The following is a 25,916-nucleotide window of genomic DNA, read 5'->3' as shown; positions in this document are numbered from 1 at the left end:
TTTTTGGCTTTGTGTTGCATAGATTGACAGTTTACAGATTTGACTTTGAAGTATCCGCATTGATCTCTGATGACCAGCAGTGCTCAGTGAATACTTCAAGGATTACAGTGGTTAAAATGATTATTCACTAGACCCTTGAGGGCTTTTTAGATGGGCACTGTATTAAATGGCCTGATTAGTCATGACTATGCTCTTCAATACAAGTGTCAACTCAATTTAGCTTGAATTTGTTTTAAAGATGTCTGCTAGGGAATGGATAATAACCTACAACCATTACAATAATGGGACTTGATTATTGGTTTCAATATCAAAGTGATTCCTTTCCTCTAAAGGAATGTCCATTATCACATTATCATTCCTGAAAGTAAAACTTGTAATATTTTCTTTTTTTTTGCCATTTACAGATTTCTGCAAGAATTGTACATTCATCATTTCTTGTACACCCTGAAGTATACTACTTTATACTTATTCACTTGTCAGTGCACTGAACCTCACAAACAGACAGACCAAAAGTCTCAAGTGCTCCTTCTATTACAACTTTTATGTTCTCAAATCCCCCAGAGTAGAATCTTGTGATAACTCTTAACTAAATGTTTTTTGGATTGTCAATTTTTTGTGCTTCTTTCACTAACTAAATAATCTAATCCTGTGAGCAGACCTCACATCTCCTCGATTCCAATAAGATCCTACCTGCTCCTTCTTGGGTAAATGAAAACACCGCTGGCTTACTAGAATATACCATATAACAGGTGAACAGCTCATTTACAGAATTCAAGCTGAATATACATTTTTCTGCGCTGAGATTCCCTCCTTATGATCAAAGTGTTAACAAAACCAATGAAGAAATTTGAATATTTAATATATGAACTGATAGTTATTTTCCATAGTCACTTATCAGGTGAATAAAGGGTGTTTCAGCTGAGTGAGTACCACCTACAGTACACACTAAAATAAAATCTAAATCTAATGCTATGATAAAATACCATGGAGAAAGCGATGTTCACAATTATGTATACAGAATGCAACCTTGCAACTGGAAATACAGTCATAGGGTTGACCACCAAAAAGGTAGCCCAAATAATTAACTCTGGCCAATTAACAGGTAAAAACAAGCCTTTAACTTTAAGCGCTTAACTCTGAGGCAGCCTCAATAAACCACAGAGCCATGCACAGTGATATGCCTATTTCACTCACAAATTGCAATTACTGCTGTGTCAACTATTTATGTACAATCTCTCATGCTATGGTGTCTGCTGTAGCTCAACATTTGAAGAAAGGAAGAAGTCAATGTCTTTGCAATAAATCTACAAAAACATCACGTTTAATAATAATGCAAGAAACCAAGAGTAGATTAGTTGGCCCTGGGACAACCCTGGCACATTTTGAAATTTGTTTCAATACATCTACTAGATCTCAGATTTCACATTTATTATGAAAGTGCATACATGACATCACACACAACCCTGAGATTCTTTTTTCTGCAGGCATGGCAGAATTACCACTAATTGAGAGTGCAAAATATAAACTGTACACAGCATAAACATGTAAACAAATAAAAGAACTGTAAACAGATAATGTAACGGATTTGAGTCAATCTTTAGTTTAATATTAAATTATATTTCTCATATATAAAAATGTCTTAGTAAAGTAAATTATAGTTAAAATATTGTATTATAGCAGTATACTTGGAGGGAGTGGGCAGAACCAGTGCTAACTGCTCCTGTCTTGTGATGGCTAGACACAACATCCTACTATCTACTGGCAACTAGCCACTAGGCATGGTGACTCAGCAGCACCCATAGGTCTACTGAGAAGCCCTAGCCTACTCCACATAGCTACATCATGAGGTCATTAGCACTTCAGATGTCATGATGCCAGGTCATATGTTGTGTGTCTATATCAAGCCTGATAACACTGTAATAAATGCTTTTCTCTTCATTGGCTGACAACTTCAGGTGTGGTCTCATTATTTCAACATGATGGCGTATGAGTACAAACATCATCTGCCACAGTATCTGTATTTGTAGTTAGTTGTGAGCTCATACAGGGTCACACACAGATCACAGTACATTTACAGATACACCATTTTACTCCAAGAGAGTTCATTCTCAGAGTTGCAGCATCGTGGAAAGACAGAACTAATGGATTTAAAGTGGGTCTTGATATTTCAAGAACAATGGAATGTTGGGTTTAATAAAAATTGAAGTATCTAAATATTCAATTAGAATTGCTGAAGGAAGCCATCTGTTTTTAATCAAAACCACTTAAGCCTCTTCAACAGAGATATGGATATGGAATGGTTTTGAAAAAGGAGCAGAATTTTGTTAGAAATAAAACTAATAGACATGTGGTTTCCAAAAAATGGGACTGATGATGTAACAGTCACATGAATTGGAGAAATATATTATCAAATTGAGTCATTTTTGGTAGAGTTCAGTTTGGAGATGACAGAAGTCAAAACCCTGTGACACACCCTTGTGAAAGACAGAGTTGATTTACAGTAACCAGAATAGGTTTTGTTGTGCGTGTTACTCCTGGGAAAAGGGGAACATAAAATTAGTGGCTTTTGAAATGTAGAAGACACTGTCTCCATGTTTAATTCCTCATTTAAAATGCAGCAATTTAAAAACAAAATTGCCCAATTACAGCAAATAAGCATGATTCTAAACAGATGGTTGGCAACTACAATCAACATTGCTACTAGTTCATCCATCAGAGAGTACCTCAAGGGATATCAATTCTTGCCTAAGTAGCTTGCTTGTGTGCATCCATGGGTCTACATTTACTTGAAAATCAGCCAAGTTTTAACTAGCCCCACAATTATAACCAATGATCCAATACCAATGATCCAATACCGAGATCCAATTTGGAAACCTGCAAGTTCAGCTTAATCAATCTGATACATAAAGAACCAAAGAAAAAGCAAAAAAGCACAATAAGAAACTAAATATTGAAGGACTAAACACATGGTGATCTGTTCAAAACCAAAAATTAAACTTTTGCATTTTAAATCTGATTTTGGTTAGTATATTACCTTTCTAAAAGAAGGAGAGGTCAAAGAACTTGAAGAGTCTGTAGCAGATGACACTGGGAAGAAGTGATTAGTCACATCATGGGGAAACTTGGCAATTTCATTCTGCCGGTATAGCCTGTGATGACGCAGCTTTGCTACCCATTCATCAAAATACTCCTGGAATTTCACCTAGCAAAAGTACAGACAAGCAACCATCACCACAATGAAAAAGTTGATTGTTTAAACTTGACAAGAGAAATTCTGTTAAATACCTTCAAATGGTATATGTGTTCTTCTGCGTCAAGATCAATACATTTTGCCTTCTTCTTTATCGACATTACAGACAGCCCAACATCAATACAACCATGAAGTTTTCCTTTTTGAATCTGGAAGAATAGCCTCAGTCATTCACATAGAACCAAAACATTTGGCTAGCTGCCAGAACTTCAAACTGAGAAACTCGAACAAGAACCAAACCCTCCACTTATGGGTTTTAATGGGGGCAGAAGGCATTCCTGGCTGAAGGGCTCATCTTATAAAAAGATAGCAAGCAGCTAACAATGTTTTGGTCCTTAATCACAGACAGCTGATGTCCCCAGTGCAGATGAAAGCAGTAGCTGAAACCAAAAAGGAAGGAGTGAACCTATTGTCACGTTGCTACAGCCCACATTGTGGACCATAGCGGGCAGAGATCTTTCATCTAGGTGCAACATGTTTGTAGCAAATGTCATCTCCTCCTTCATCCTTAACATAATCTATCAATTTCCCCTTTAAAAACCCACCTCACCACAAAGAACTTGGTTTCAGAGTAAAAACCCCCAAATTACTTCAACCTGACACCTATGGGAGTGATAACTCAGTCTGTTTCTTAACCTTTGATTCATCAGACAGGATCAAAGAGGGATTCCAGAAAAGCAACATTAACACCAAAAATTAAATTCCAGAGTCTTTTACAGGTGCACAAATAAATGTCACTAAATCAAAGATAGGGCCAAACAGGTCATAACTTACTTGCTCTGCAACATATATTTTAATAATGATAAACAATCTACATGAGGTGTCAACCAACACCTGTGCAGAGAGTGACAGATTATGTTGTGTTTGTATTGTATATAGATATATTTTTGAGAGATATATTGGGGCAGGTTTTTTTTTAGTGTAGGTCACATACAAACACTTCAAAACAGATCTCATTTAAAATACTGGAGCTCTGCTCAAGCCAGACAGGGTGGCTTCTGGGGGCATTTGCAAAAGCTTTGGGGAGTGTCCAAGAGACTTCACTAATGGATTGTTGTTTTGAAAAGCAACGGTGAAAGAGATTGGAGGAATAGTTTGGTGCCGCAGGCTGTCTGGAGTGCAGCTTGCTGTTCTAGGAGGGTCAAGTGGTTTTGCAAGCAGAGAGAGTCAAACAGGCTTTTATCTGAGAGAAAGAGAGAGATCAGTTCTGCAGTTCTACAGTCAGCAGCTGTAGCTGGGACTGGAACAGGACAAGCTGGCAAGCTTGTGGAAAGCCTCATTTGCAAGATGGGTTGTGCCCAGGTGGTTCATACAAGAAGAGAGGACTGGCTGGCTAATGTTTCACTTGAAATAAGAGAAACAAAAAGGAAGTCTGTGGTGACCCGAAAGAAAGAAGTTACTATCTAGAAAACCCTGATGGTGCAAGTTTCTTCAGCAAGACACTGAAGTGGCTGATTAAAAAGGAATCAGTTGTGGGTGATCAGCAAACAAAAAGTCTCTCTCTGAAAACTGATAAGAACCTTCCTGAGTAGTAACCATTTACCTTTCAAGCACCAATGCCTGGAGAAATTCCATAAATTTTAAATTCTGTGCACAGTATAAGAATTGCCTGCAACCAGTGAACTTGGAGGATTAGAAGTGTGATCCTGTTTTCATGTTTAAAGATAATTAAAAGCAAGTTTTGTTTAAGTAACCATTTGACTTGGTGAATATCTATTGCTGCTGGGTTTTGGCAACCTCTGGGCTCATAACAAGAGCCATGAAGTGATATGAAGCACCAAGGTTCAAAGAAGAATACCAAAAATTAGAGCACTTAAGCATTGAAAGAATTGTCATGAATAATGATTAAACATTAGCCTGATGCAAAAGGACTGCAGGATGCAGGCAATGTCAGAGTTGAAGGAGTAAGATTAGAAGACAGATATCGGTCCAGAAGAGGATTAAGAACATAAAGGGCAAGATAATTCTGGACTTGAACATCAGTGTGTGAATATTAAGTGTTTGATGAAATGGCTTTACTCCATTTGGCGCAATCTGGGACACAAAAGATTTGATTAAGAATTTTGGATGATGAGGCACTAGATAGGAGTGCTTTGAAATCGTAAAGTATTCTACAAAGTATCACTTAGGAGAGAGTTCCTCCTTTTTCATAATTATCTTATCTGCAAATCCACAGGTTCACAATCTGGACTATTATCAGAATAAAGGATATGAATAGAAATTGATTTAGTTACTCAAAAATTACTAAATCTAAAGATATCTCTGCACAAATTTTATCTCCAGCAGCTGCACAAAAAAAACTCATTCAAATGATACTCTTGTATACTCACATCAGCCTGAGATTTTGCATACTTCAGGATTCCTTTCTCTAAGAAGAAGTATCGCTAGAAGTGAAAATAAGAGTATTTACTGGAAGTTTATCTAATTAGGAAAAAATAAAAATAAAATAAAACAAAAATAAAATAAAATCACAATGATCCTGCCACAAAACATTGAATTTTGTGACTTGTTCATGACAATAAGTTCTGATTCTGACATCTTGTATTAAAATCAAAGATCTTGTATTAAAAAGGACTCTCCCCAGAACATTTTCACAATGATAAACAATCTACAGATTCTTGCAGAATCATTCCTTTTCAAAGTTACATGCATGGATCAGGAAAACATGTCAAAATAACCCTCATTTCTAAAAAAGCTGCTGCATCATTCAATTTGGAGCTCACATTGCTTGTGGAATGCAATGGGGAAAGACTGCAGCTGTCAAATTTTCTGAAATCAAGGGGTTAGCAGTTAAACCAGTAGATTAATGAAACCACTAAATAAAGCATTGTCGAATTTACAAAATTAACCAAAATGCAATTGGCTAACACAAGCACATAGGTAGAGTGGCGAAATTGTTAGAAAAATCTGGATAAACAAAAAAAAAACAAATAATATTGGCAAAATTTGACCAAGGGGAAAGTTTTAGAGGGTGTACCGCAGATAAGAGCTCAAGTACTTGATAGTGTACATGCACAAATCTGGGAAGAACACAAAAGAAGTTGAGAAAAGGATTTAAAAAGGCAATTGAAACAGAACACTTTATCAAATATATATTTTAAAAAAAACATAGAGTGCAAAACCAAGGTGGTTGCATTTATCCCTTGCAAAAATACTGGCCATGCCTCAGGTGAAGCACTGTATCCAATTGGAATCCCAAAGGAAAGAGGTGTCAACAAGATCTTAGAATGGCCATGAAGTGATTTCCCCATAAATGGTTCAAGGTAAAAACACTGAAGCTTCTACAATTGGGAAATTTCAACAACAAATACTTGATTTTGTCAGCATTTTCAGTTTTTAAAAGAAATAGAACCAGGGTTGAAATACTTCAGATACATGGGCAGATCTAGATGAGAAATTATTTTGCTCCCAAGTAGAAATTTGATGGAAAGCTCACTGTGCATGCTCTACCAAAATATTTAAATAAAGCAAAAAAATGGCAAAATGGTCAGCAAGCCAGAACACACAAGATGCAACTGGAAGCAGAATCCAACATTGATATTGGAGCAGCTTCAAAAAGGATCAGAAGCAGGAAAATAATAGTTACACTCTGGAAAAAATAATTTTAATTCAAACCCATGCCATATGCCCAAGTGAATACTCTCCACCAACAACCGCAAGCTAAATCCTGTAAGAATGTTAAATAATAAATAGGACTGATGTCTTACAAAAGGAATAAGGGATGGCCTGTCAAATTACAGACTAAAAGATCCCTCTGTTATTCCTCACTTCTGTCTTACTTGCTGTACTATACATGAGGTGGATAGCTGGACTGTTGGCAAAACAAACTTCATCACTGCATCTTAGTACATGTGTCAATAAACCAATTTGTATTAATCAGTATTAATATGTGGTGCACTTCTGTTTTATTACACAAATGCTTCTCTGCATCACGAATGCTTCTCAATACGAATGCTTCTCTGCATTTTATTACATGAATGCTTCTCTGCATTGCAACATTGCTCTCCTACTAAACACACCTTATGCCAGCCTTTCAGAGGCCACTTTCTCTTCTTCAGCATGTATCCTTCCTGCTTCTCTGGCTCCTGGATGGTACTCATACCATCTTGAAGACCTTCCACAATCTCCCAGCTGTCCTGCTCAAAGAATATTTTAAAAATCACAATACATTTCAAATGCACACCTCAACAGATTACATAGTAGATTTTGCAGATGGTACAAAAGTTGAAGATGCTGTGGATTGTGTAGAACATTGCCATTGGTTACAACAGGATATAGACAACATTCCGAGTTGGGAGGAGAAGTGGCAGATGGAGTTCAATCCAAATAAAAGTGAAGTAATGCATTTTGGAAGGTCAAACTTAAAGGTAGAGTATTTTTTTTTTTTTTTTTTACACACAGTGTGGGAGAACGGAGGGACCTTGGGGTTCAAATCTATAGATCTTTTGAGGTTGTTGTGCAGGTTGATAAGGTAGATAAGAGGCTTGTATGATGACTTTCATTAGTTGGGGGATTGACGAGAGTCGTGAGGGAATATTGCAGCTTTATAAAAATCTGGTTGGGGACATTGGACTATTGTGTTCAGTTCTCCCTGCCCCCTTTTGATGTAATCTTCTGGGATCATTGTCTGAAGAGGGCAAAATCATTGAGGACCCCTTCCACCCTGCACACAGGATCTTTCAGCAGCTCCTGTCGGGGAAGAGATAAAGGAGTATCAGAGCCAGCACCAGAAGGCTGAGGAACAGCTTTTTCTCACAGGCAGTGAGAAAGATGCAGATGGGATGTTTCCAATGATGGGAAAATCCAGCACCCGGGGCCATGGTTTGAGGATAATAGGCAAACCATTTAGGGCCGAGATGAGGAGGAATTTCTTTACCCAGAAGGTGGTGAATCTGTGGAATTCATTGCCACAGAGGGCAGTAGAGGCAGGTTCATTAAATCTATTTAAGAGGGAATTAGATCTATTTCTTCAGTATAAGGGTATTAAAGGTTACGGAGAGAAGGCGGGGACGGGGTACTGAACTTTAAGATCCGCCATAATCTCGTTGAATGGCGGAGCAGGCTCGAAGGGTCAAATGACCTACTCCTGCTCCTATCTTCAATGTTTCTATGTTTCTATGGCTGAACGACCAAAGGGATTACTCATACTAAAAATCGAGACTCTCATTTGTACAAAACAATATTTATTTATTTTTATAGATATAATATATGTTCTGCATATATTAAATCAAGTTTTATTTTTATCTGATTATACAAGTACAACTCAACGAAACAGCGTTCTCCAGTCCTCGGTGCAAAAACATATTAGCATTAACATATATATTAAAATATGTATTATTTGTCTGTACGTGCGTTATGTCTGGTTGCGTGTCTGCATGTTTTGACCCAGGACCAGAGAGGGCTATTTAATTGGGTTGTATTTGTACAATCAGATGACAATAGAATCAAATATATTAAAATTTCAAGATGGATGACCTGAAGTTGGAAGCGTATCAGTTATCAATAAATAGAACTGAAGATGGGGGAAACCATCTTACCAAAATTATTTAAGAATATAATTTCATTTACTGGAAACTACTGCAAGGAAACTGTTGCTGAAGTCCACTAGTTGTTATCTCTGCTCTCACAGTGTCAGAAGAGCACAACTCCTAATATTATTAAAAAGCTGCCTGCAAGAGTAATCTATTGGTACTACCACTGCCCCATATCATATTGATCTTAACAGCAGGAACAATATAAATTGATTCTTTGCAGGTTACTTCACATGCAGAATGAATAGGTTGCATGAATTGTGTCCTATTTTTGAGCCCTGCAATGCGCACAATCAGCTTTAGTACACTGTGTCAATTTTGGAGGAAACCAAGAATAAAGTAAAATAGCTAGGGTGGAGCAGTTTACGACAAAGTTGTCTTTTGGGAAGAAATTTGTTTTTGGGTGAAAATTATTAGGTGATTACCAATTGTCAGAAATATTTACACTTCACTCATCAACTCAAATACAACATAAAAATTGCCAGATCTGGCAAGTTAACTTGAATATTCCTTTGGGCAAAATTGATCCTAATATTTTTACACTTTAAATTTTAAGGTCTGAATGTTGTAGTAATTTGTCAGAATTATTTGAAAGCTTCCTGCAAGTAGGCCATAGTCATGGATGGTTATCAAGTCTCTGGAAGCAGAGCCAGTGCTTCTAACCTCAGCATTCTCCATCCGTCCATCATGTTACTTCATTTCTTACAATTAAACCAAAATAAATAAAAGATATACTTTCCTTTTTTTAAAAAAATAAAAGTAATCCCACTCAAATAATTAGGGTTTCTGTTTGCAATCTTCCCATGGTAGGTAAAAAAAACAAAGGAATGGATACAAAGTGCATCCAGTCTCTCTGCTCATTACAATCCACAGCGGTCACTGGACTCGAATAACATTCAATCATGATGAATTGCAGAGCAGTCACTTAATAAAAGAGCTGACAAATCAAAAATAAATATTTAAATCTTTCAATAATTCTACTCGAGGCAAACGATCATACCAAATAAATGCATGTAAAGATAAAACAGATGGAATAGTTTCAGCTCAGGATAAAAATGTTAAACATTACTTGACCTGAAGAAACTTAGTAGAGTGAAATGTATTCAAGATTTTTCTTAAATAGTCTGACTCCATTAAGATATCTCACCAGATTATCACTCAGCCTATTGCAACATGCATTTTCAAACCTCCCCAGTGTGGCATGTAGTTCTCCAGCTGTGATGACTGAACTCTCTTGCTCAACAACAGTTACTAGGGCTATTGTGACCACAAAATAAAATTAATCAAGGTGACTCATCATAAATGCTTTCCGATGTGTCATTGGGCACTTTCTTGGGTATACAGCAAAGACTAACAAGCTCAAAGGCAAGCAGGTTTGAAAAGACTGAAAGGTTCTAAAAATAAACATGCATATTATGTACCTTTTTTAAAAAACAGCAACTTGATTTGCTCGAAAATAACCAGCAACTTTATCAAAAAACCTTCTACTAGACAGTCATCATCACAGATAGCTCAGTTGGGGTTTTGATAATGAGGTTCTATTAATGGTAAAATCCAAAACATGAAAGTCTTTATTTTAAATAGATAACACTACAAATAATTAAGGGCCAAAATAGCATCTGTATTTTGTTTTAAGGACAACTGCGTCTGATGTTATAGGTGTGACATTGCAGACTATAGCTGTTACAATATGTAAATGCGTGTTCAAAAGGCAACTCAAGAATATGCAATACCTGCTGATCTTCTGACCGAAAAGAGATGCTGGAACTCTGGGTGGGGGTTGATAATTTCTGGCCTACTGCAGTCACTTGTTCATCGCTGTTCTTCATGTTGAGAATGTACACAGCAAACGCTCAATCAAGTTGCACAACTTAAAGTCGTCTTGATACTTAAAAGTCAACAGCGAATCTCATTTTCAGATTAATACTGGCAAGTCCTGTGTCTGTTTTTGGACCATCAATTCATCCTGGAAACAGAGTCAAGTACATTTTAAATATGAAAAGTTGAAAAGTTACTTGTCAAAACTTTGCTAATCAAAGTCACATGATCTTCAGCACCCATCAATCTCAAACTATTTTACAATCCAGTTAACCTGAGTGCTGACAGCTCTCAAACACATTTGATCAGATGGAATAGCTGGTTCAATTTGCCTTTCAGATCACTATTTGCGCACCGTAAACAAAATTTTTCCCATGATTTAATTGCAAGAAGTGCACCTGTAAGTGTTTGAAGAATTAAAGCATAGCAGTGTACAAGACCCATTAACGTGTTGACTCAATCTCTTTAACATGAAGATCCATACTTAAATTCTCATTTCTATATTTAAATATAGAAGTATAAAATACATATTCTTGTAGAAGCCTTTTATTACTTCAACATGCTCAGTTTATAAACCCCAAAAGCTGAAGTACGTTAACTGAATGTTTCAGACTTATGAAATCTGCTCAGTCTTCCTTTCTCAAATAACTCAGATAAATAAACCAATTTGTGCAGAAAACAGAAACAAGCTTCAAGGGAAAATTTTTAATAGCAGTACAGTAATTAACATTAGTTTCTTCAGAAGAACTCCAATAGACCTTCAGTGATTCACTTTTGTTAATTTAAAAATTGTTAAAATATAAACTACAAATTAAAAAAAGATACACAATGAATAATATGAAAGATGCCATTGTTTCTCAGGATTCTAATTGCAATTTCAGAGTTTTCATCATCTATCTGTGAAGAATTTCCTTTCAGAAATTTGCCACTAGTCTGCAGGATAGACGCCAACACAGGGCTCATAGTGCACTTCAGCGTCTGGGGAACAATACAAACTCTTCTGCAATTTCTGCACCTGATCTCCAAAAGCAAGTGGACTTTCACATTCATTTTTATCAAATCAGATTCATGAAATTAACATAGAACAGTTCAACACAGGAACAGGCTCTGGAAAACATGATCCTTCATATTCATGTGCCTGCCTGGAAGTCTCTTCATTGTTACTATTGTATTTGCTTCCACTAATACTCCTGGCAGCCATTTCCACAACCCCCTCCCCCATCTCTCCCCTGTCCCTATTTCTTCTTTCCTCTGTTCTGTCGTCGGTCTTCCCCTTATCCTCTGCCTCTTTTCCTCCAGCTCTGCATTTACAGAATCACCCCCTTCTCCGATCAATTCTCACCTTTTCTCTCTTGTCCTTCCATCCATGTCCAAAATATTTGCCCTTATATATCCTCACTCTCAAATACATGTCCTGTCATGTGTATGATTTTGCCTTGGGGAAAGATTCTGAATGTCTACAAAGGGCTATAAAACCCCAAACACTCCTTCCAAGTGAAGTAACACTTCACTTTTGAATCTGCGGGAGTCATCCACTGCATCCGGGGCTCATGTTATGGGCTTCTCTACATCAGAGAAACTGGAGTCAAATAGGGAGATCGCTTTATTGAACACCTTCACCCTGTCCACAGCAATGACCAACTATTGCAATTCTGTGCCCCACTTCTGCACCGGCACGCATGTCCTTGGCCTCATGCACTGCCAAACTGAGGCCAGACACAAATTGGAGGAGCAACACCCAATATTCCAACTGGGCAATAACATCAACTTCAGTTTCCATTAGGCTATTCCTTGTCTCCCTCTTCCCCATCCCTCTGTCTCCTTCCTTCAGCTTTCCACCCCTCTTTCCTCTTCGTTCAGAGAGCCATTTTCTCCCCCCTATCACTTCTCAGTTTTTTTTTTCTTGTGCCCTCCCACCCATATACACCTATGACCGCCTGTGGGCCCATGCTCCTCCCCCTGATCCTCCTCCCACCATTTTCTTCAGGTACCTTCTGCCTTTTGCTCATACCTTGAAGGGCTCAAGCACAAAATGTTCATCTTTGCAACATAAAAAATGCTGCATGAATTGCCTACTTTCTCCAGCATTTTTGTACAAACAACAATCCAACATCTGCAGACTTCCTTATTTAACTAACCAAATGCCTTCTTTGCCACCCTATCCACTTGCATGGACACTTACAATGAGCTGTGGACCTGGACCCCTAAGATCCCCCTTGACATCTGTATTTTAAGAGCCCTATCATCAACTTTGACCTCCTAAAGTGCAACACCTCATACTTGCCCAGATTGAACACCATCTATCATTTCTCTGCCCATAGCTCTAAATGATCTATACAGTGACCATAAGATATAGGAGCAGAAGTAAGCCATTCGGACTGATGAGTCTGCTCTGCCATTCCATTATGAGCTGATGCATCCACCCACTGAGCCCCACTCCTCTGCCTTCCACACTTTGATACCGATCAATCTCTGCCTGAAATATACCCAAATGACCTGGTCTTCATAGCTACCCATGGAAGCAAATTCCAAAAGTTCACCACTCTCTGGCTAAAGAAATTCCTCCACATCTCTGTTTTAAATGTGTTCCACTCAATCCTGAAGTTGTGCCCACTTGTCCCTGACACCTCTACCATGGGAAACAACTTTGCCATATCTGTTCTATCTAGGACTTTCAACATTCAAAATGCTTCTTTGAGGTCCCCTCCACCCCATTCTTCTGAACTCCAAAGATTACAGTCCAAGAGCTGTCAAATATTCCTCATATACTAAGCCCTTCAATCCAGGAATCATTTTTGTAAATCTTCTCTGAACCCTTTCAAAACCCAGCACATTCCTACATTAAATAAGGAGCCCAAAACTGTACCCTCTACTCCAAGTAAGGTCTCACCAGTGCCTAATAAAGCCTCAACATCACATCACTGCTCTTGCATCCTATTCCTCAAGATATGAATGCCAACATTGCATTGGCCTTCTTCACTAGCGACTCAACTTGGACTCCCAAGTACCTGTGTACCTCTGAATTTTAATTTTCTCCTCAACCAAATAATAGTCTGCCCTTTTATTCCTTCTACAAAAATGCCCGAGCGTACAATTTCCAACATTATATTTCATTTGCCACTTCTTTTCTCATTCTCCTAATCTATCCAAGTCTCTCTGCAGCCTCTCAATTCCCTCTTCACTATCTGAACCCAGCTATCATTGTATTATCTGCAAATTTAGCCACAAAACCATTTATTCTGCATTCCAAATCATTAACATACAATGTCAAAAGAAATTGCTCCAATACCGTCGCATATGGAACACCACTGGTAATCGGTAGCCAATCAGAGTAGGATTCCTTTATTTCCACTCTGTTTCCTGCCAATCAACCAATGCTCTACCCATACTAGTATCCTTTCTGTCATTCCATGGACTTTCATTGTTCAAAAGTCTCATGTGCGGCACCTTGTCAAAGGCCTTTTGAAAGCCAAAATATACAACATCCACTGCATGCCTTTTTGTCTAGCCTGCTTATGGATTCCTCAAAAAAAATTATGGTAGGTTCGTCAGGCATGATTTTCCCATAAGGAAACCATGCTGATTTTGGCTTAAACTGTCATGCACTTCCAGGTATTTCATAACCATTTCCTTAACAATCGATTCCAACAACTTCCCAACCACCAATGTTAGGCGAACAGATCCAGAATTTCCTTTCTGCTGCCAGCCTCCTTTTTTAAACAGTGGAACGATCTTTGCAATTTACAGTCCTAGAAGATCCTGTTATATTCTTTGATAATCCTCTACACTGCCTTTGACAAGGTGCCGCATAAGACTTCTGAACAAGGAGTGTCCATGGAATTACAGAAAGGATACCAGCATGGGTAATGCATTGGTTGAATGGCAGGAAACAGAGTAGGAATAAAGGAATCCTACTGTGATTGGCTACCGATTACCAGTGGTGTTCCATAGGGGTCAATGTTGGAGCTATTTTTTTTACATTGTATGTTAATAATTTGACATGCAGAATAAATGCTTTGTGGCAATTGTTATTTGCAAACTTATTAACCCATCTATTGTAGCCGACTGCTACAAAGAAACACACACTTGCAGTGTGGGAGGTTAAGCTCTGAGAATTATTGAGGCTGGAAAGGTTCCTTTTATGCAGTTGGAGTTCTTGCTGTTTAGTTTGATTGGATGAAATCAGCCGCATGAATAATAATAATGGGCAGGAGCATTCTTGCATGTGAATACCCTTCTTCCCCAGCCTGTTATTGATCTGTTAGCTGGGCAGCTTGGCCAGCACCATTTTAAGGCTGCTGGTTTTGTATTGCTCTAGCTTTCAACCGCGCTGGTTCGCTGTGTTAAGGGACACGTTACAGTGTGTTATTCTGCTGTTTACTACTGCGCGCGCCGCGTGATGTGCCGGTTCGATATCGGCAGTGGTGGGCTGCCACACTACCTACATTTTCTCCAAGTAATTTATGTACAACACAAACAAGGGTCCCTCCATTGATCTCTGCAGAAAGCCACTTGTCATAGATCCCACGCCAGAATAACAGTCTTAACAATTGCATACTATTATAAAAAAGGCCTTCTTTACCAAAATCTATAGCCTAAACAACAGAAATGTATTGATTGGAAAATCTCACTCTTAAAGCACAAAATGCATATCAAGGATCATTTCAAGCACAGTAATCAATAGTGTTAGATATAAATTGCCAAATGAATCCCCTTGAGAAGGTTGAAACAAGAGGACACAAGTTGAGGGTAAGGGGGCAAAATTTTAGGAGAAACATTAGAGGATGCTTCTTCACTCAGAGAGTGGTGGCTGAATGGAATAATCTTCCGGAGGAAATAGTTGAGGCAGAGTCAATTCTTCAATTAAGAGGAGGCTGGATATATGCTTGGATAAGAGGGGGTTGGAGGGTTATGGGCAGAGAATAGGCGGGGGGAGCTAATGGAGTTGTTTGAGTGAACCGGTGTGGACTTGAAGGGCCGAGATGGCCTGTTTCCATGCCATAAACTGTTATATGGTTATATGTTAATCAGTTTTTTGAAAAAAGGATACTGCTCAAAAACATTAACTCCACTTCTCACTGATGATTCCCTATGTCCTATTTCGATTTGTGTAATCAGCTACAAAACCATGCATGTAACACAGTTTCAAAATCCATTAATGACCAAACATCCCATAGAAAATGGAAAGGTGTGGAGACTCGCTAACTATATTCAAAAGATTCAAGTACAGTGAAATTCTGAAAGTCCGGCATGCACAGAACCTTTGTGGCACCAAATGGGCAGATTTCCCGGAATATTGGATGTTACTCATACTAATTCTGCAGCAGCTATTAAATTTTTAAAGATATTTGATTATTATAATAAATTCTTCAGTGAATTCACCATGTTTTGGAAGAGTTGGAATCAGAGAAGAGTTAGTTGAGATTCAGGGGTATGTAACGACCATTGTCTGGTAATCAGACATCAAACCTTCAGGATTTTCCATACTATTAATATTATAAACCTAATTCTAGATGTTACATAGCATGATAACAAATTTTTACCTTGGACCAAACAGTCAGAGTCTTTCAGCATACTCCAGGCCTTTTGGACCATCTCGTCCATGTAAACTAATATGGCATTCTGAGCTGATCCCATTTGCCTGCACTTGGTCTATATCCCTCCAATCTGTCCAATACAAGAATGCTGGAACTCAGTGCAGAAGAAATTTGATCCAGACATATTGACACTAACACACAGTAATTGGCAAACAGCTCATTTTGATGCAGTGCCTGAAACCAGCAAGACCTATTGTGTGGAAGCTAAGCTGTAGCCGTGACCAACATCAAGAATTTTTACAGTGGTTAATGATGAGGTTTTCTTACAATTAGACAAAACTGTAGTCAAGGATAAGATGTAGTTTGCAAGGGTTTTGATTATATGATGTAATCTAAACAAGCATGCTTGTTTCTCTATATAAAAGTAAATGATTGTAGAATTGATTTTAGAGTTCTGCAAGGTCGTGAAGTCTCTCCATTATATCATGTTAATAAACTGTTATATAACAATTACAGCAAAGAAACAGGCCAGCTTGGCCCTTCTATTCCATGCCGAGCACCTTCTCCCATTGACCCACACCCAACCCATAACCTTCCATACCTATCTCGTACCTATCCAACTTTTCCAAAAATATTAAAATTGAGCCCGCATCTACCACTTTGGCTGGAAGCTCATTCCACATTCCCACCATCCTCTGAATGAAGAAATCCCCCCTCATGTTTCCCTATACTTTAACCCTTTCAATCTCAATCCACACCTTGTTTGAATCTCCCCCACTCTCAATGGAAAAACCCTATCCACATTTACTCTATCTGTCCCCATCATAATTTTAAATACCTCTATCAAATCACCCCTCAATTTTCTATGCTCCAGGGAATAAAGTCTTAGTCTGTTTAACCTTTCCCTATAACTCAAACCCTGAAACCCTGGCAACATTCTTGTAAATATTCTCTTCCCTCTCTCTATTTTGTTGATATCTTTCCTATTTCGGCGACCAATGTTGCACACAATATTGTAAACTTGGCTTTACCAATGCCTTGTACAACTTTGACATGACATCTCATCTCCTGTACTCAATACTCTGATTTTTGAAGGGCAACATACACAAAACTTTCTTCACTACTATCTACATGTGACTCCACTTTCAGGGAATTAGGTACCAGAATTCCTAAATCCCCTTGTTCTACTGCCCTCCTCGATTGTCCACCATTTAACGTGTCTGACCATTTGCTGATTATTCCCACCAAACTGTAGCACCTCATAATTAAACTCCATCTGCCACTCTTCAAACTGGTCAATATCCCACCGCAAGCTTTCAAAACCTTCCTCACTGTCCACAACACCACCAATCTTAGTATCTTCTGCATACTTACTAATCCAATTTACTACCCTATTAAGTAGATCATTAATATATATGACAAACAACAATGGACCTAGTACTGATCCCTGAGGCACTCCACTCGTCACCGGCCTCCAATTTGACAAACTATTTTCCACCATTACTCTCTGGCATCTCCCATCCAGCCATGTTGAATCCATTTCACTTCTTCAAAATTAATGCCTAATGATTGAATCTCCCTTACTAACCTCTTATGCGAAACCTTGTCAAAGCCTTACTAAAGTCCATATAGACAACATCCACAGCCTTCCCTTTGCCAATCTTCTTAGTAACCTTCTCAAAAAATTCTATAAGGTTTGTTAAACATGACCTAATGTGCACAAAACCATGTTGGTTACTCCTAATAAATCCCTGTCTATCCAAATAATTGTATATTCCATCTCTAACAACACTCTCCACTGGCATCGGACTCACAGGCCTATAATTACCTGGTTTACTTTTAGAGCCATTTTTAATTAGTGGAGCAACATGAGTTACCCTCCAATCCTCCAGCACCTACCCATGGCTAATGACATTTTAAATATTTCTGTCAGAGCCCTCATTATTTCTACACTAACCTCCCTCAAGGTCCAAGGGATATCTTATCAGGAACCAGAGATGTATCCACCTTTATTCTCTTTAAAATAGCCAGTACTACCTCCTCATTGATCTGTATATTTTCCATGACCTTTCCATGATTTTTAGAGCGAATTTCGAAGACTCCATCTTTGAATTAATTTCCATGAAACGGAATGTCCATAGGAGGTAAAGATACATAACCGACATTTTGAAACTGAGCTCTCCTTCAAGGAATGAACAAAGAGCAGGCATGTGCCTGAATTCAAAGACTGGAGAGAAGGGAAGGAAGAGCACATGCCAACAGGCAAACATAGATAATTGGACATGGATAGAAAGACAGGAGAGGAAAGATGAGAATTCATTAGTGGGGGGGTCTGGCTCTGTGAATGCAGAGCTGGAGGAAAGAAGAGAGAGGGAAATAGAGAGAGAGAGAGAGAGAGAGAGAGAGAGAGAGAGAGAGAGAGAGAGAGAGAGAGAGAGAGAGAGAGAGAGAGAGAGAGAGAGAGCTGAGGAAAGGAGAAATAGGGATGTGTAAGGGAGGGGGGGGTGGGCTAATGGAAACCAGAGAAGTCTATGTTAATTACATCTGATTGGAGGATGCCTGTAGACAGCTGCTTTTATTGGCTTTCTGGACCCGCTGCAGCCATGGTACTCGCTATGATGCTATTGCACATGTACAGGTCCCCGCGAAGCGCGATAGTTGAAAAAAGAGACGGAGCTTGGTTGATGGCGGACACCATTTCCAGGGGCTCCTGTTATACATTGTATTGTTGAATTTAACAGTAAAGCATCTGTCAGAGGTTGTTTTGTGTTGTCTGGTGATTCGATACATCAACAAACATGATGTCAGAAGTTTAACCCTGAAGCCTTCAAGTAAAAATTGAGTAACCAACCCAACATTTGCAATAGATTTATGACTGCACCATAATGGAAGATGAATTCAGAAGGCCTGACATGTTCGTGTTTGAAGGCAACGTGGCCAAGAATTAGCGCATATTCGAACAAGAATATGACATTTTCGTTGCGGCAGTGCATAATGATGTCTGCTCAAGTCAAAGCATACATTACTAAATTTAGCGGGCTCTGAGGCCATCAAAAGGGAAAGGTCATTTGAATATGCAAAGGAGGTGAATGAAGGGGGTGTCGTTATCAGCCTGGCTGATTCAAGAGAGGACCTCAAGTGTTTAAGCAGAAAATTTCAAGGAATGTGCAATCCACAAAAGAAAGGCACAGATTTAATTCCAGAAACCAGTTGATTCAATCGTATGTCAGCGACCTAAAAATCAGGGCAAGGACCTGTGGCTTTGAAGCGCTCTGTGATGAACTGATTAAAGACAGGATGGTCTGCAGCATCTGCAACAAAAGCATGAGAAAGGCACTGTTGCGTGATAATGAACTAACGTTCGTCAAGGCCATCTGAACATGTCTGGCTTATGAAACCACGGAAGAGAACAGCAGAAAGCTAGCCGCTCTGCAGCATCAAGGCACGAGCATAGACGCAGCCCAGGTGGGGCATGCCGGAAGTCAGAAGAAGACGAAGCCAACCAAGCCCAACTGCAACCTCACCCAGGACGGGGTGTGGCAACTGAGGCATTGACCAGTTGGCAAGATGAGAGATGTGCCTGGTGTTTGGCCAGCAATGGAACCATTTCAGAAGATGCTGGAGAGCCAGGCAGCAACTCACCTTGAGACCTAGAATCAGAAGGATGATTAACCATTTGGAACCTGAGTAAGGACAAACTATCTCGGATGACGAGTATTACATTGATGGATTGACTCTGCAGATGGCAGGAGACCCAACAAGAATCAGAAGGAATAACAAAGCATTTGTAACAATGAAGATCAATGGTAAAGCAACAGACATGAAAGTTGACACAAGGGCCAACTACAACGCCATGTCACGAAGATAGTTCAACCTACTGAAGAAGTCAGAACAGGTCATACCGTGCTCCAAGTCCTCAAGTCTAGTGGCATATGGGGGCAGCAAAATTAGAACTGATGCACAGTGTGGCTGCGGTGCCATGTTCGCCGACAGCTGCACATACTAACTTTTTTCATAGTCCAAAAAAAATCCTGCCTCTGCTGGGCCTGAGCACAGGCATGGACATAGGAATTGGTTCATACAGCATAGAGGTAACCAGATAAGTCCGGCTGAAGATGATCTGACACACAGAATCTTTTCTGAGTATAGTGACCTGTTTATGGAAGAACTGGGAAGACTGCTAGAGATGTACTTCGTGCGACTTAACCCAAAAGTGAGGCTCATGGTTCGTCCGGCACAATGAGGGACAGAGTTAATTAAGGCTGAGCTGGACACAATGCAGGACCTGGGCATGATTACCCCAGTCTTCGAGCCCATCGATTGGCTGCTAAGAAAAAAGACAGACAGGAGATCCAGATCTGCATCGACCTGAGAGACCTCAATACAGCTTTAAAATGACCACACCATCCAATGCATACCATGGAGGAAGTTGCTGCACAGATGACCGACGCCGTTTTTTAGGTTTTGGATGTAAAGAATTCCTTCTAGAAAATCAAACTTGATTACAAGTCATCACTGCTAACCACATTCAGCAGGAGTTTCGGCCGATACAGATTCCTGCGAATGCCATTTGGAATCAATTCAGCCAGCGAAGTATTTCAAAGATCAATAGAGCAAATCTTTGCAGGGTATCCCTGTGCCATCATTGTTGATGGCATACTCATAGGTAGCAAAAACTTGGAAGAACACAACGAAAATTTAAAAAATGGTACTTGACAAAGCCTAGAAGTTTAACCTTAAGCTCAACCCCCCGTAAGTGCAGGTTTTGGCTGAACCAGGTGGTTATGTAGGCCATGTTTTCACAGAGGAAGGCCTGAAGGCGGACCCTTCAAAGACTAAAACAATCAGTGAAATGTCAGAACTGACAGAGGTGACAGCGTTACAACGTTTCCTGGGCATGGTCAACTACCTGAGCAAGTTCAATCTGAACACCAGTGATCTTACTGCCCCACTAAGGCAATTGATGCATAAATATGTGGTTTGGTCCTGACAGGAGCAACAACAAAATACATTCCGTGCATTAAAAAGGCATATGTCATGCCCACCTGTTCTATCATACTGCAATGTGCACAGACCAGTCATGTTAACCTGTGATGCATCACAGTACAGTCTGGGTGCAGCATGCCTGCACGATGGAAGACCAGTGGCCTTCACATCCAGGTCACTCACCACCACAGAGACCAGATACTCCCAAATAGAGATGGAGTTGTTGGCAGTAGTTTTTGCCTGCTCAGAATTTAACAACTACATTTATGGTAGACCAGTGACTCTAGAGACAGACCACTTACCTCTGGTCACAATTCTGAAACAGCCAATCCATGCAGCCTCTCGTCAGCAGTCATTATCAAATTAAAAAAATACTTTTCAATTCATGGGACCCTCCACACTCTGCTGCTGGATAATGGCATCCAGTTCACCAGTGAGAAATTCAGACGCTTTGCAACAACATGGGATTTCAACCACATTATTAGCAGTCCGGAGTATCCACAGTCAAACAGGTTGGCTAAAAGAGCCGTGAGGAGCGTGAGGTCCCGCAGGGAAAATGTGGATGTGTTCCTAAACCTGCTGAACCTAAGGAACATCCCCGGCAATGCCATATTAGGTTCTCCGGCACAACGACTCATGTCCAGGCAGACGAGGATGACTCTGCCTGCGGCAAGGAGATTCTTGGAGCCTCAGCTAAAGGACCCACAAGAAATTAAATCCCAACTGTTGGAACAGGAGACTAATACAGAAAAGGTGCTATGACAGAAACAGCCAGCCACTCGTGCCATTAACAGAAGGGCAAGTCATAAGGATGCAGACTCCACAAGGTTACAACCATATGGGCATAGTCGAAAGGAGCTCCCAGAAGCTCAGGTCATACCTGGTAAAATCAGAAAGAAGGCTGTATCAGAGAAACCATCAACACATCCTACCCGTAAGGGAGCCACCCCCATCCTGAACCATTCCTGAGGAGACTATAAACCAGGATCTGAAGCATGAACCCAGGGTAGGTGGATCTCCCTCAGCAACAACCCATCCAATGAATCAAATGGCCACAACCCCGAGATCATGGATGGCACATCCTTTCAAGCTGAAGCACCCCAAGCATCCATTTCCACCAATAGCTACTACATAACATGCTTCGAGCACACTTGTAAGCCCAACCCAAAATATCGGGATTAAACTGGACTGACTGTTCACTGCTGAACTATAATTATGGTAATGTACAACACCTACATGGATTGTGGTGTGTGAAAGGGGTTGCCCAAGAAAGGGGATGTAGACAGCCGCTTTCATTAGTTGTCTGCACCTGGTGCAGCAACTGTACTTGCTATGATGCTATTACACATGCGCGAGTTCCTGCGTAGCGTGCTATTTGAAAAAGGAGATGGAGCTTGGTTGATGGACACCATTTCTAGGAGCTCCTGTTATACATTGTATTGTTGAATTTAACAGTAAAGCATTCATCAGAGGTTGCCGTTTTGTGTTGTCTGGTTATTCGATGCATCAACAAACAATGCCTAGATGGAATATGAGACATTGTTCCTCGACTTCAGACCCAAACAGAGACCCTGCACCACCTCCTCCGGCTGGCAAATCTTGTCTTCACCCTCAATAGTTTTTCCTGAGACTCAACCCATCTTCAAGTCAAAGAAGTACCCATGGGCCCCAGTTATACCTGCCCTTTTGTTGGCTACATGCTACAAGCCTACACAGACAAGGCCCCTCAACTTTTCCTTCACTTCGTTGACGACTACTTTGGTGCAGCCTCATGCACCTATGATGAGCTTGTTGACTTTATTCACTTTGCTGCCAGCTTCCACCCCAACCTCAAATTCACTTGGTCCATCTCTAGCAACACTCACCCCTTTCTCAATCTCTCTTTATCCATCTCAGGAGACAAACTCTCGACAGACATTTTCTGCCCATCCACCAACTTGCACAGATACCTGAACTACACCATGTCACCTGCAAGGATTCAATTCCTTTCACATAATTCCCATGTCTCTCTCACATCTGCTCCCAGGACAAGGTCTTCCATGCGAGATCATCTGAGATTTCCTCTTTTTTCATAAAAACATGGCTTCCCCTCTACTACCATTAACTCAGCCCCCACCTGCATATTCTCCATAACTCACGCAGCTGCCCTTGCCCCATCTACCCTCACACACATCAAGACAGAATTCCCCTTGCCCTCACCTTCCATTCTGCAAGCCTCCATATCCAACATATCATCCTCCACCACTTCCGCAACCTACTTCAGACACACCTTCCCCTCTCTGCCTTCCGCAGAGACTGCTCCCTACGTGACTCCCTCGTCCATTTCTCCCTTTCCACCAATCGTCCCTTTGGCACCTACCCCTGTGACTGCAGGAAGTGGTACACTTCAACCTGTGTCTTCCCCCTCACCCACATTAGGGGCTCCAAACAGGGGTCATCAACTACATCCAGTGCTCTTGTTGTGGTTTCCTCTACATCAGAGAGACTGAATGCAGCCTGGGAGATCACTTTGCTAATACCTTAGTTCTGCCTGCACAATAGCAAGGATCTATCAGTGCCAACCTATTTCAATTTCCCGCCCCATTCCTATGCCAACATGTCTATCCATGGCTTCACACACTGATACTGAGAACTTCTGCAAATTAGAAGAACAACACCTCATATTCCGTCTGTGCACTCTCCAACTGGATAGCATTAACATTGACTTTGGTATCTGTTAGCTCCTTTCCACCCCTCGTCGCTCCCCTTTCCTTACCCCTATTTCTCCTTTCTTCCAGGTCTACATTTAGAGCCACCACCTTCCCTGATCAATTCTCCCCTTTTCTTTTCTTATCCATGTCCAATTTTCACCTTTTGTCTATTGGCCTGCGCTCCTCACCCTGCCCTTTATTCCTTTCTACCCAACCCTTTTATTCGGGTGCCTGCCTGCTTTTTGCTCATGCCTTGAAGAAGGGCTCAGCCTTAAATGTTGGCTATACATCTTTAAATGCCATGGATGCTGTGGGACCTGCTGAGTTCCTCAAGCATTCTTACACTTTTACTTCAATCGCAGCATCTGTAGACTTTCATGTTTCACCCCACATATGTTTTTTTGAATGTTATTGTACCTGCTTCTACTGTTTTCTGTGGTAGTTGATTCCAGATGTGGATTAACCTCTGAATTTAAAAAAAAATCTCCTTGGGACCATTTTAAATATTTCCTGCTCACCTTAAATCAATGGCCTATAATTCTAGAATCATCTACCCTGGGAGAGAGGCTGAGAATTCACTTTATCAATGTCCCTTGTGATTTTGTAAACTTCCAACATGACCTTTCAGCTTCACTTCAGGAAGATCCAACCTACCCATCCTTGCAAATCTCAGCAACATCCCAGTGAATCTCCTCTCGGCCCCCATCCAATTCATCTCCTCTCCTCCCCCAGTGTCTTTGCTTCATTAATTATTCAGGAATTTGATGACAGTAGGGAAGAAGCAGTCCTTATGCCACTGACTCCTCATCTTTAGGCTCCTGTACTTTTTTCCCAATGACAGCAGAATGAAGAGGACATGGCCTGGGTGGTGGGGGTTCTGCAGATAAATTGAAAATGCAGCTCTCAGTACTGGAAACATGCTATTTGAGTAATGTGCTATGGAGAACATGCCTTGTTCCAGAAGGAATTGAAGAGGAAAGGTCACCCCTTTAACTCTGTTGCAAGTCTGCTTCCATGTGAGATGATTCCCACAACATCCTGGTTGGTAAATAAACTCAATTGAAAATCCACATGGAATCCTGTTTTCAACAATCTACTATTGCTGGGTGAGTTGGTTGACTGCAGTGTGGGAAGGGAGGACAAGGTGAAAGAGGCAGGCCGTAAAAGTTGTGGGATTTCACTAAACTAACTTACACAATGTGCATTGTTAATGCTATCCAGTTGGAGAGTGCATATTCAGTAATAGAATAACAGCACATTTGTTTTAAAATACAAAAAAAAACACCCATCACTTAAATGGCCCATTTAAAAGATGTTTAGTTACAGAAAACAACAAAACCTTTTAACATGGGCAGCATGGTTGGTGTAGCGGTTAGCACAACACCTTTACTGCACCAGCAATCAGGACTTAGGTTTGAATCCCACGCTATCTGTAAGGAATTTCTATGTTCTATCTGTGTCTGCGTGGGTTTTCCCCGGGTGGTCTTGTTTCCACCCGTTGTTCAAAATGTACCGGAGGTGTAGATTAATTGGGCTGAATTATATAGGTCTACAATTTTCACAAAATTTTCAAAAAAAATGAACACCACTAGGAACAGTGCTCTGGGAAGACTACCCAAGTAGCCTTGTGGTTAACCGCTTACAAGTTGCATCCTGAGCAGCATTTGTAATCATGGTATTCAGTGGACAGCTATATTAGCAGTGGAATTTGCTCATCATTAGCCAGACTGGCTATGGACAGTCTTCTTCATTTATAAAATTAAATATAGTGAAACTCTGATAATCTGCTCCCATTATTTGGAAAACATGATGGCTGTTTGTATCTGAATTGAGGGGGACTGCTATCCTTGCAGAAAGGTTTGCTAGTGCTGCTCTGAAGGGTTTAAACTAGACATTTTTTGAATGACTGTATTGAATGTGCCCAGAAGTATTGAACTGCACGTTTCACAAACATTTCTACGACTGATTCCACCTGCATTGAATTCGCCCATCGTTATTGAATGAAGATCTACTGAGACCAATGCCTGAAGAGGGCGCACAAAATCAGTGAACTGGTGCGGACTCGAAAGGCCAACATGGCCTGTTTCCGCTCCGTAAATGGTTA

At 40.2% G+C, this 25,916-nt stretch overlaps 1 protein-coding gene across 3 annotated transcripts in view; it reads right to left on the bottom strand.

Annotated features, from left to right (window-relative positions):
* Positions 1–25,916, bottom strand: part of osbpl3b (oxysterol binding protein-like 3b) — a 175,045-nt gene that overhangs the window by 98,853 nt on the left and 50,276 nt on the right. For all 3 annotated transcript variants that reach the window (XM_069914157.1, XM_069914155.1, XM_069914156.1), the window contains exons 2-6: positions 10,515–10,747; positions 7,270–7,386; positions 5,581–5,634; positions 3,286–3,399; positions 3,035–3,202 (exon numbers count right to left, since the gene is read on the bottom strand). In XM_069914157.1, the coding sequence (XP_069770258.1) occupies positions 3,035–3,202; positions 3,286–3,399; positions 5,581–5,634; positions 7,270–7,386; positions 10,515–10,610 (549 nt within the window). In that variant the 5' untranslated portion in view covers positions 10,611–10,747. The remainder of the gene's footprint in view (positions 1–3,034; positions 3,203–3,285; positions 3,400–5,580; positions 5,635–7,269; positions 7,387–10,514; positions 10,748–25,916) is intronic.

The sequence above is a fragment of the Narcine bancroftii genome, chromosome 1 (genome assembly GCF_036971445.1).
Source record: "Narcine bancroftii isolate sNarBan1 chromosome 1, sNarBan1.hap1, whole genome shotgun sequence".
In the NCBI taxonomy this organism is placed as follows: domain Eukaryota; kingdom Metazoa; phylum Chordata; class Chondrichthyes; order Torpediniformes; family Narcinidae; genus Narcine; species Narcine bancroftii.
This window is presented reverse-complemented; position numbering and strand designations above follow the sequence as displayed.